The 12,956-nt window shown below is 37.3% G+C and overlaps 1 protein-coding gene across 2 annotated transcripts in view; it reads right to left on the bottom strand.

Moving 5' to 3' along the window:
* Positions 1–509: 509 nt before the first annotated feature.
* Positions 510–12,956, bottom strand: part of LOC129276801 (WAP four-disulfide core domain protein 3-like) — a 77,707-nt gene continuing 65,260 nt past the window's right edge. For both annotated transcript variants that reach the window (XM_064109631.1, XM_064109630.1), the window contains exons 3-8: positions 11,592–11,744; positions 8,084–8,227; positions 5,864–5,989; positions 4,522–4,659; positions 3,894–4,022; positions 510–1,915 (exon numbers count right to left, since the gene is read on the bottom strand). In XM_064109631.1, the coding sequence (XP_063965701.1) occupies positions 1,911–1,915; positions 3,894–4,022; positions 4,522–4,659; positions 5,864–5,989; positions 8,084–8,227; positions 11,592–11,744 (695 nt within the window). In that variant the 3' untranslated portion in view covers positions 510–1,910. The remainder of the gene's footprint in view (positions 1,916–3,893; positions 4,023–4,521; positions 4,660–5,863; positions 5,990–8,083; positions 8,228–11,591; positions 11,745–12,956) is intronic.

Here is a 12,956-nt window from a genome sequence, read left to right as displayed (position 1 = left end):
AAAAAAGGGTCTACGACAAAGGAAAAATCCTCTGTTGCTCTTCTCCTTTGGAAGAAAAAAAACTTCGAAGTAAACTAAGACTATGAACAAAACTTGCACCATGCATACTTCAACTGCCTAGCCAATAGTCAAATCGCCACTTTCAAGACAATAAACCCTGTAGGAACACCCTCACAAAACATAAAACAATAAAGGAAGATGAGGAAGAGGAAGAAGAAGAAGAAGAAATAGAAGAAGTATAAGAAGAAGAAGAAGAAGGAGGAGGAGAAGAAGATAAAAAAAGAGGAGAAAAAGAAGGAGGATGAGAAGACTTGGCTACTGCATCATTGGATAGAGCATCTTTCATTCACCTCAAGCAAAATCTCGTATCACAACGCTCGTGCCTTTTCACCGTTTACGTATACATGATATATACACATGTGAATGGCACCGAGTCATAACCAGGAAGTAATTTGACACTAAGAACACAGACTGACCATTGGAAATAAATACAGAAAGGTAAATGATAATAGATTTCTGCTTGTTTTAATCACTATTTCTACACATGAGACGATTGAATCATAATTATGATAAAACCCCCCAACATAATGCAAAATTATACATAGAAAATACAAAATCAATGTAAATCAAAATTTACAAAACCTTTTTGTTCAAATGAAAAAAAAAACAGTAAAATATTAGAAGCCATCGATAAATGGAAAAGTCACTGGGGCTAGTGTAAACGACACACTTCATTCAGCTCTGCATTCATTTTTTATTGCTATTCTAAATGAGAGAAAAATGACTTTCAGCTACATTTTGTTGATTTTAATTTAAGAAATCCCGAAGGCTTATACAGGTATAAGAAAGTTCACCAATTTGAATTAATATGACATTAACCATCTATTGAGCAATATAAAATTTCTAATACATGAAATAGTTGTCTACGTACCACTTATAATAAGCCAGTTCGTAGTTCCACTCTGCGCATGATCAGAATATTCTGCGCATGATCAGGGGAAGGTCATTTGTACTATAAGTGACATGGTGATTTAAAATCTAATGAGATAAGCACCAACTTTGATGTCTTGAATATTCATATATTCTTTTGAATTGTGTTTTTCATTCACATCCACAAAAAAACAATGCGTCCACGAATGACTGGTATATTTCACAGTTTGCCAAGTACATTGTACAACATCCTCTAATATGCATTCAAAGTAGAAATGCAACAAATCCTTCATAGAGTGTTCATTGATGTGCTATTCTAGTCAATTTCTTCATCCTGCTATGTAAGGCAAGCTTACGTAATATCTTGCTTTGAAATCTGCCTATCTTAATGAAAGAAATGAACGGTCATTTGAACAAAATTGTCCATAAAGTAACTACGAACTGGTCTATTAGACTGACATCCTGCACAATCATTGATAAATAATTCAAACTCTCAGTCAATAGAATGTTTGCGATAGCTTGACATCGAATTATACAATTATACAAATAAACAATTTCATCAATTTCCGTTACAGAGGAACAGTTTCAAAATCGCTAATGATTTATTTCAACAAAACTTAGGGCCTTTTCACACGTGAATCTTGAATCATCATTGTAATGATGATTGCAGGCGTTCGTGATTCTAATCATGTTCTAGTTTCGTTTCACACGTGCTAAAATTCGTCATTAGCTTTATTTTTCACTGGAATCATCATTCAAATCACGATTTTTTAACCGTTTGAAAGGGCGGTAAATCTAATTCACATTTAAGTTGCAAGAAAATGAGTCGATAACTCCAGTTTAATAACAGAAAATAAAACAATGATTCGTGAAAGTTGGTTGGTCTTCCATTAAAGGATGAAAGGAGAGAGGTTTCAGGTCAGACAGTCCAAGTAAGGGATTCTTTGGTGCTCGACAAATCTAGGTCATGAACTTGAACTTTATTCTGTATACAGGTTACGAAAAAGGGAGAAAACAAAGCATGAAATAAAATAATGAGTCGTACATAGCAACACATATCGAAGTCCAGCAGGCTATTGGACCCAAATAGACATCACTGGACAATTCTTTTGGCACACAAAAATATATATATTGGCCTATATAGTCTATTGGAAATCCAACAGAAGTTTTACTGAAGGTCTAATATAAATTTAATGCAATCTATTGGTCCAATAGAGATTATGTCAATATTTTGCCAGTTCCATCCAAACAGTTTAAATGTAAATTTAAAGAGTCTGATGTTTTGTTATTATTTTGACCAAAAAGGAGATTTAATGCATGTATTTTTCTTTTGTGATTCAGTTAAACCATTTTGGAATACTGTAGAAATAGTTATACATAACATCTGTTGTATTGTGTTTTCACCTCACTTTGCCATATTTAACTTAGTTACAAAGACAGAAAATATCAATGATATAAGATAATTTATTAACTGCGCACTTTTTTTCTATTTATAGAATTATACATATAAGAAATAACGATGCGACACATAATATTTTTAAAAAGTTTATTGTCTTTATTGTTGTATAGAGGTAGAAATAAATAAAAGCAAAACAAATAAAGAGATAGATATTGAGTTGCACGGTCACGGAAAAGGGTCCACGGAGCATTGTTCTTCCTTTTTAATTCATCGTTGTCACCGAATTTAAACAATCTGTATTTTTCCCCTTGTCTGTACCTGAAATTATTGTATACGGTGTGTATACAGTATTGTATACAGTTTTTTTTTCATTTGAAAAAAAGAGATATTGTAATAGCTTACGGATTTTTATGTGGATTCGATATGTAATAAATCAGACCAGATATGGTATAAAGAGGAGAAAAATGATCATGATCGTCTTTTACTCACTCCTTATCATCATTATCATTATGATTCATTATAAATATTATGTTGTTTGACAGTCAATTATTATTTGTAAGGGGGGGGGGGGTTGATAACATAGGCCACCCCCAATCCTCTATGGTCGACACCCATGTTCATCCGGGTTATACATTTATCATAAAAAATGATTGCTGTTTTGGGCATGAATCACGAAAAAATGTACCTAACATTCCAAAATCTTCATTCAAAACAAAAATGATCAAAACCAAATTCCAGCTTTCAAGATTAAGGGAAGAAAAAATATAATCACAAGCAGATTGCTTGAAACCACAGATTCAAGCTCATTAAATCTATTAATACATAAAGCAGAATGTATAGTTATTTGCTATTGAATGAAAAACTTAATTGTTTCACTATAAAAATCACTGATTCAGATAAATTTTGTTATCGGATCATTAGAGTCTGAATCCGTGTCTGCACACGAACGTAGAGGGCGTTAACACTGCAATGTTGCTCTAGGTTTCACGCCAGTAAAACATTTCCCATTCACAACTGGCACTGTTAAAAAAACAACAACTAAGGATGCATAGGTGGAGGGTCGAATGTTTACTACGAGCGGCTAGGATATATATCTGACATTCCATACCTGACCAGAAAATGGTACCTGGACCGTTTTCTTTTTAAAATAAATCTGCATTTTTGAAGACATAATTCTCCTGAGGGATCAAATTCATCACCTGAAACAATAAATAGCCCGATATCTTCTGGCAGTCAATAGTTCCAATAGGTGAAAGGCCTATTTCTTTCTAATTTATGAAAAAGAACTCTGTCCTTCCTAGTATCATTGTTAGATGGCTAATCAATTCGCATACACTTATGTCAGTTGTATCAGATTACGAATTATGGTAATGAGTTGGGTTGAATCAATATCTTTGCCTTGCTGTTGCAATTAGGCGCGTGAAACTTATAATACTGCTGGTGTTGCTGCCCTCTACGCCCGTTCCTACTAACTTTTGGCCTATTGGGACACACACAGACTGATCTGTATACAGATACGTGTATTCAGATAAGTAAAACTATATAATACATGATATGAATTTACCTGGGTTGGCGCACACTTTACCGCATCCGGTGCCACAACATCTCTTGGCATCCGGGCAATCGAAATCCTCCTCACAGTCTTGGACACATATCCCGAAGTCACCAAATTGAGGACAACTGCCCGGTTTTACTGAGAAAAAGAAAATGTATTTAAAGGTCAAGCCCACCCCAGAAAAATATTGATTAGAATCGATTAGGAAAAATCTAACAAGCATAACGCTGAAGACTTCATCAAAATCGGTTGCAATAAGAAAGTTATGACATTAAAAATTTTCGCTTACTTTTCACAAAACATTTATATCCACAGCTCGTACAAGAGACACAAAGTTCGCCATTCTATCAGTGTTTGAATTTTAAAAGCAGAGCAAGAATGGCCGGAGCAACCCGGAGGAACCCACTCGCACGAAGGTGCACGGCGGGTAATGACCAGCTAGCTTGGGGTTTTCGAAAACTTTCGTTTATTCGCCCAATTAGTTTGGTACAGTCCGTAGTAGACTTCTAAATGTAAAAAAAAACTGAGAAAGGGCTCAATTCTAGGGCAATTTTTGACCGAATACAGGAAAGTCACTGAAAAGAGGCGCGACTGCAAGAGATGGACAGATATGGCTGAATGGCTGAAGTTGATTTACCTGGCGCCCTGCACACATCCCCGCATCCATTGGAACAGCATTTCTTATTACCATCACACCCTGCATCGCCATCACAATCATGGATACAGATCCCAACACCACCTTCCTCATTTGCTGGGCAACTTCCCGGCTTCTCATCTGCAAATAAAAGGAATATTATGCATAGATAAGATTTTCTTTCTGTAATTAATCAGTTCATCTATTGAATTCGCTTTTCCATACCATTTAATGACGCCCACTCTTCTCCTATTAAGTTTGCATGCGTTCAGGTAAACGACTTCGGTCACTGAACTGTCGCACTCAACGTTTCCTAAATATTATGTTTATGGGGAATTTTCCTTGTATTTGTCGCTTTTTCATTTAATTTTGTGCAATTGTATATGTGATATGTAATGCTTTATGACAAAATGTTTATAATGTGAGTAAAACGAATTTCCAATTGGTCAAAAAAAAAATTTAGCCACATTTATTTTCAAAGTTTTTCTACTGCGGGTCAGTGGCGTAATGAGCCAAATATTTTTAGGGGGGCAAAGAGGGTTAATTCTAAAAAGTCACGAGCGAGTCAAAGTTGTGATGTCTTTTTTTACGAAAGCTAATTATGGATTTTTATAATATGAATCACTTTCCTGTAACTTTCGCTTATTTTCTCTTTCTGATTTTTTAAAATACGAAAGCTAATGTTGTGATAGATTTTTACAATGATGTTTCATTTTCATTTACTTTTCATTCATTTTCTCTCGCTCTTGTTTTAGCGGGGGGGGGGGGGGGGGGGGGTCATGCCCCCAAACCTCAAATCTGTTAGACTACGCCTTAGCTTTCTTTAAGCATTTTTCACTCCCTTTCATTCAGGTCCCAAATCCAGTTCATTTTTTTACTTTCTCTTGTGCTGTAGCACAATGTAACAGAAGAGAGGTACTGAAAAGAAATCTTAATTGCAATCAAAACTAAAATAAAAGGAAGCAAAAACGGAAAAACGGGGTAAAGGAAAAAAATTGAAAAAGAAGAAAAAAGGAAAGACAAAAAGAAAAAAAATATATAAAAAGAGAAAATAGGGAAAAAAAGAATAAGATAAGACAAGAACAAGAAAAAAGAAAAGAAAAGAAAACAGAAAAAAAAAGAAATCAAAAGAGGAAAAGAAAAAGAAAAGAAAAAGAAGAAAAAAAAAGAAAGAACAGAAAAGAAAAGAAAAAGAGGGGGGGGGGGAGGAAAGAAAAATAAAATAGAACAGAAAAAATGGTGGAGAAAATAGCAATTCATCCTTTCAAAGGAAAAAGCTCAGAGATAATAATTCCTTGCCTGGTCGCCAGCCAAACGAAACAACGAGAAGAAGAAGAAGTCTTACCTGTGGAGTTTGCGCACACATTATTAGTTCCATTGTCGCAACACTTCTGGTTGGTCGCACAATCACCATCGCTGCTACAATTAACGGTGGAGTTTGAAACCTCCGCGGGACAGAATACATCGTGAACTTCAAAACAAAAAAAATAAATGAGATGAACAACATGTTGGTTACTTGATTTTGACATCAAAGTTTGTTTTAAATTACTAGGATCTAGGATTTTCCAAAGGGGTGGGGAATTTTCCCCGATGAAAATCTGAAAAGCAAGAAAACAAGGTCCTCCATTTCAAGGGGGGGGGGGGGGGGGGTGGCACACTTTTGTAAAACGGCACATTTACATTAACAATTTCGAGAGTGGCTCTCAAAACGGGGCACGGATCGGATCCGCCATTGCATTACAGACGCAATGACAGATTTCGAAGGGGGGGGGGGGGGGAGGGGCGATCATTAAAAATAATCATAAGATCACGTTCCTGTACCTGTTTACTGGAAAAGTAGGGGTGGGGGATATCCTCTCCCAATATTTAAGGGGGAGGGATGGTCTATGTTATTATCCCCAAGTAATTTACGGTTGAACATCATAATGTCTAATCGCAGATGTGGTATACGGTACACCATGTGGAGTGTTATAGAAACAATGGATAGAAGAAGAAAAGAAATGGATAGGGGAGAAAGTGGAAATTTGAGAGTAGAGTAATCTTTCTTGAATGTAGTCCTGAAAAGGACTGTAAACCAGAAGAGATTGATGAGTTGAAAACAGCTTGAGTAGTAGCAGTAGCGGACCGTGACCCGGAGGAGACAAAGCATTGGAGGGGCACTGTATTGTTTGTGAACAATGCTGTGCCCCCCCCCCCCAATGCTTTGTCTCCTCCGGGTCACGGTCCGCCACTGAGTAGTAGGATGGATGAGGAGATGCTGGCTTGAGTCGGCGAGTAGAGATGATGAGTAGAAGCAGTAGAGAGACTCGACGTTTCGGGCAGGTTGACTGTCCGTCTTCATCCATCCTACTACTCAAGCTGTTTTCAACTCATCAATCTCTTCTGGTTTACAGTCTTTTTCAGGACTACATTCAAGTAAGATTACTCTACTCTCAAATTTCCACTTTCTCGCCTATCCATTTCTTTTCTTCTTCTATCCATTGTTTCTATAACACTCCACATGGTGTACCGTATACTACATCTGCGATTGTACATGCCACCATGCAAACCTTCAAACAACATAATGTCTGATGAATCATTTGATAAGTATGATCATGATGAGAAAGGAGGGAAAACAAGGTGATCATGATAATGGTAATATGGACTAATCATTGTCTTTATAATCATGCATGATGAACATCATTTTCTTTCTCTCGGAATTTTCTTACTTTTTTTTTGTTATTGAATAAAAGCGTGCCTTTCAGAAATTGATCGAAACAGATGTTACGAGAAAGAAAAAACAAACCAGCGATTAGATAGATTGACGTGTTCTTGTTCATGTCTATGTTTTTAGTTTTTTTTCTTCTTATAAGTGACATTGTCGTTTTAAATTTTCCCCTCACCACAAACACGCGCATGTGCTGTGACCCATTATTTTACAATCATTTTGAGTGTCATTAATTTTGACTAGATAATTATTTATCCCAGATTATGATATAATATATTCTGTTCATGAAAAATCATGCTGCGTAGTCTGACTCAATACACCATATATGATACAATTTATGTTATATAGCCCTTATCGTAAGTGGGAAAAAATACGTCTCCCCGACCTTCAACCTCTACAAAAATATTGGTGACCGCAATTTTTCTTCAGTAGCCCCCTCTTTTTTGGAGTAAGCTACACTCTCACTTGCATAATCCCTAATCCGTCAGTCAGTTCAAGACCCTTCTCAAAACTAGTTGTGGATCGGTCAATCGGATGAGCACATCAGTTTTTGACTATGTTTCTTAACCCCCCATCTCATTTCGAAGTATAATCCATAAACATAAGATAATGCGCCTCTAGAAACGCCAGTAGTAAACGCCTAACGCCTTTTGAAATTAATGTTCTGAATATTGTTATTATTACTTATTTTGTATAAAACCTGAATTGATTATTACGTGATCTGTGAGTGTGACATTTTTTTGCGATACTCTCTATATACATGAATTTAAACATGTTAAAGTTACATTCAAATATACTCCAAACATTACTTTTCCAGAGATATGAAGGTAATAGAGTGAGGATCATGAAATAAATTACCTTGAATTGCAGTCATACACTGGTGACCACATCCGTTCGAGCAACACTTTTGAGTAGTGGAGGCACAGTCCGCATCACTGGAGCAATCTTCAGAGCATGTACCAAAGCCACCACTTGAAGCGGGACAAGTCCCTGGATTAGAAGCTAAAATAAAGAAAAAAAAATCAGGCCTGAATATACACATGAACTATAACTGAAATAAATTAATATAAGAATAGAATTGAAATTTAGCGTTCTCTTAAATACAATTAGAAAGGAGCTAAGTATGATTATAATTATTTATTATTATTAACATTATTACCATTATCATGGTTATTACTATTATTATCACTATTATTCATTACTTGTCTTATTATTATCAATATGCAGCACAATGATTTTTAAAGTGGGTGGGGGGGGGGGGGCCAAGGGCAGATAATATACACTTCACTCCTATTCTATATGCACCCTCCTGTATGATGACATCCCCACTCCGATCCCGTAACGGGTCTGAGTAACACAAAGCTAACTTTTGTGTCATACGTATAGCTCCCATGATTTGTTCCATGATTCAAACGGCGGTCTTAATCAATCATGAAGTAATCGCAGTGATCGTATCAGATCGTATCCGATCAGATCAGTCGTGGTCATCGAATTGGCCGTTGAAAAAAATTCATTTGTTCAAAATTTGTCGCGATCAGTTACGAAAGGCCAATGGTAGCTTTCGTGAAGGATCACACGACGGTGGTGATCGAGGTCATAGGCGGATCCAGCTTTTGGCGAAGGGGGGGGGGGGGGGGCGCACTGCCGAGCGGCGCACATATTTTTGCACTTCACCGGCGCCATAAAAGAAAATGTTGAAAAATTGTTAAAGTCTGACCTTGTCAAATGCTCTTTTCAAAATGTAGGATTTCCAGTCATGCCATTTTGCATGACCACACGCAGAAAAAAAAATGTTTTTCACAACAGCAGATCGCGAATGTGCCCCCCTTCCCCCTTGCTGCGTACGACCATTCCCTGAAGTCCACTTAAACATATCTCATTATAACAGAAATATACATCAATTTAAACATATAATCTTTCTAAAACATATATATAGAGAGATTGAAAAACCTATTAAAGAAAGAAACAAGCAAAAGTAACTAATTATGCATGTTATGTGCGATTTCAAAGTCTCGTGTATTAACCCTTTTATTGCGATGAGGCCAATACTTTTGTATATTAATAGAGATACAAGTTTTTTTTTACTATATGTATATATATATACACACACAGGGGCGTCGATCCTTTTTTTAAGATTTGGGGGGCAAAATCATGAATCAACTTTCCAAAGGCGCTCGATATCACACAAAACAAACAAACTCACACAAACACACATACACATTTGCATACATATATATATATATATATTTATATGACTCATGAGATAGAAACACATATCTCACCAACAAATTAATGCGAGCGCGAAGCGCGAGCTGAAATTTTTTAGTATACTGACCTGAAAACAGGAAAAAGGTGCCTGTTTAGGACTGTTTGTAGTAACTCATGAGGAGGATAAAATATCTCACTACACAGATAATGCGAGTGCCGAGGGCGAGCTGAAATTTCTTTATATTCTGACCAGAAAGCTTGATATTCTATGCATTTTTGGTACCAATTATTAAGATGGGTATCTAAAAAAACAATAGATGCGAGCGCGAAGCGCGAGCTTAAAATTTTGATATTTCGATCTGAAAGAAATGACAGTTTAATGGACGTTTGTAATAAAGAACAAGATTATATCCAGCAAAAGATTATTGCAAATCGAAGCGGGAGTTCTTTTGACGTTTAGTCCTGAAAAAGGGACATTCTATCTACCTATTTAATCATGAAAAGTATGGGGTTTTGCTACAGAAATGATGCGAGCGCGAGCTGAAAATTTTTATATTCCAATCTGAGAAGCGGATAATTTAAGCACGATTTTAAATAAAGAACGAGTTGTGTAGCTCAATCTCAATATACGACTGGTTGCGTAATTATACACTCACGGTACTAGCAACGGGTTTTAGCAAAGTTTTGGGCTAAAATATCGAATCATCTTCATAAAACACTATAGTAGCTGTCTTAAACTAAAGGCCATAGAGGTGGCACAATGTGGAATGTGTAAAGAAGAAAAGTGACTGACCTTCTTTTTATTAAAGCATTGGAAAATAGATCAAAATTAAAGGATTTGCTCTACGCTTTTGTATGATTCTGGGATTTTTAAAATAAATTAAAGATTTCATGACATCTGTCATTCTGTGGGCAACTGCCCCGCCCCAGTCCACTCTGTAAGGGCATGCGATAAGCTTTGTTATGACCATTCAACAATAAAATGTATAACCAGGTGCCGCTGATCATTCTTGACCGGCGCCGATCTAGATTTGGTTGGCTATAGGCCCTTCTTCATTATTCTACCGGCGCCTATTTATTGGAACCAGGGGACGCTGATTATTCTTGACCGGCGCCGATTTAGAACAAGTAGTGCTGATTGTTTTTACCGACGTCACGTAAGATTCAGGCAGCGGCAATTCATAATTGACTGGCGCCGATTTAGAACCAGGAGGTGCCGATTATTCTTGACTGGCGCCCATTTCGAACCAGGTGGTGCTGATTATTCTTGTCCGGCGCCGATTTAGATTTAGGTGGAGCTGATTATTATTGATCGGCGCCGGTTAAGACTCAGGCAGCGCCGATTTATAACCAAATGGCGCTGATTATTTTTGACCAGCCCCGATTTAGATATAGGTGGCGCTGATTATCCTTGATCGGCGCCGGTTACGAACTCAGGCAGAGCCGACTTTTCTTTACCGGCGCCGATTTATAATTAGATGGCGCCGTTTATTCTTGCCCGGCGCCGATTTAGATTTAGGTGGAGCTGATTATTCTTGATCGGCGCCGGTTAAGACTCTGGCAGCGCCGATTTATAACCAGATGGCGCTGATTATTCTTGTCCGGCCCCGATTTAGATTTAGGTGGCGCTGATTATCCTTGATCGGCGCCGGTTAAGAACTCAGGCAGCGTCGATTTTTCTGTACCGGCGCCGATTTATAACCAGATGGCGCCAATTATTTTCATCTGGTGCCGATTTAGATTTAGGTGGCGCTGATTATCCTTGATTGGCGCCAGTTATATGCAGGCAGCGCACTGCTGATTATTTTTAACCGGCGAAGTTGTTGGGAAAAGGGTAGTTAAAAGAAAAGATAAGGAAGATGATATGATTGTGCTTTGCTGGGGGATAGTCTTTCCTTACTGTTGCTAATATTATATCAGTGTATATTTTTTTTAAGCGGCGCCTTTTCTTTTCTTTCTTTTATTTTTATTTTTTCAAGCAGCGCCTTTTCTTTCTTTTATTTTTTTTGAGCGCCGCTCAAATATTAGGGGGGGGGGCGCCCCCTGCGCCACCCCCTGGATCCGCCACTGGAGGTATTACGAGAACCAGACAGGTCCTCAAATTCTTACTTTTCCAGAGATATGAAGGTAATAGAGTGAGGATCATGAAATAAATTACCTTGAATTGCATTCATACACTGGTGACCACATCCGTTCGAGCAACACTTTTGAGTAGTGGAGGCACAGTCCGCATCACTGGAGCAATCTTCGGAGCATGTACCGAAGCCACCACTACTTGCGGGACAAGTCCCTGGATTGCTAGCAGCAGCAGCTAAAATAAAGAAACCAATAGCAGGCCTGAACATTTTCATCAATAATAAATCATGGCCTTCAAGAAAGTAAACACATGAACTATAACTGAAATAAACAAATATAAGAATAGAATTGAAATTCTTGAAGTGTTGATCCTGACCTAGGAGCTAATTATGATTGTGATTAATTATCATTATCACCATTATCATTGTTGTTATTATAATTACCTTTTTATTATTAATATGCAGCACCATGATTTTTAAAGTGGGGGGGGGGGAGGGCAAGGCCGGATTACATGTATCTACACTTCTACATAATCTACACCTATTCTATATGCACTCCCTTGGTTCATAGCAACGCAGACTGCTTATCATTTCTTTGTAATAAAGAATACAAATAAAGGCACATAATTTGGTAGGCGAAGGGTATTCTCGTAACATATCCCTGCTATAGACCACTCAGCCACAAACTTCAATTTGGCATATAGCATCACGGCATTTAAAAAAAAAATTAAAATAGTCCTGTAACTATTGTGATTTGATGTATAAAAAAGCTACAGGCAAACAGTATCCCGAGTTATTTTTAGTCCATTCAATGCCTGAGGGGAAATTTAAAGACTAAAAAAAGATAAACATCCGAAGATATTTTGTTTTAGCGGGCACTCGATCAAATTTAATTTCGATGGAAAATATGTAATTTTATCAAATCATACACATTTTTAACATATACAGACCCATCCTTCATTTCATAGCTGTTATTAAGGCACACAATGTCCTGTTATACAGTTACAGTAATGAATCTAAAAAGTGACATTTGCTTTTGGGGACTTACAAAAACTGACGATAACCTCTCATTAGACAGGGGGAAAAAACGTCTTTTCTGGGGATTTTTGAACAATTAATGACAAAAAAGTCGTGCGTGAGCATTGCCAACGTTGTCATGGTTGTTCAGCGGAACAATGGATGGTACAGCGACTTAAATTTAGGTCAGGGCTTTAACGCCTTTTCAGCGATGACGTTTGTCACGCTTTTTTTTTCTTCACTTTGCTTAAAATCTTTATTGTCTTAGACAAAACGATTTACCATCACGATGGTAGAATGGGTAGGCATATCATGGGTCAATATTTTGTCTCCTCAAAAACCTGACGAGCAACTGAAAAAGCGATATCTGATCCAAAAGCGGTTGACATTAATCTTTGAGAAACGAAAGGTTACCAACCAGGAACCCCCCC

The sequence above is a fragment of the Lytechinus pictus genome, chromosome 14 (genome assembly GCF_037042905.1).
Source record: "Lytechinus pictus isolate F3 Inbred chromosome 14, Lp3.0, whole genome shotgun sequence".
Taxonomy (NCBI): Eukaryota; Metazoa; Echinodermata; class Echinoidea; order Temnopleuroida; family Toxopneustidae; genus Lytechinus; species Lytechinus pictus.
Note: the sequence above shows the minus strand (reverse complement) of the source record. Positions and strands in the feature narration are given on the sequence as shown.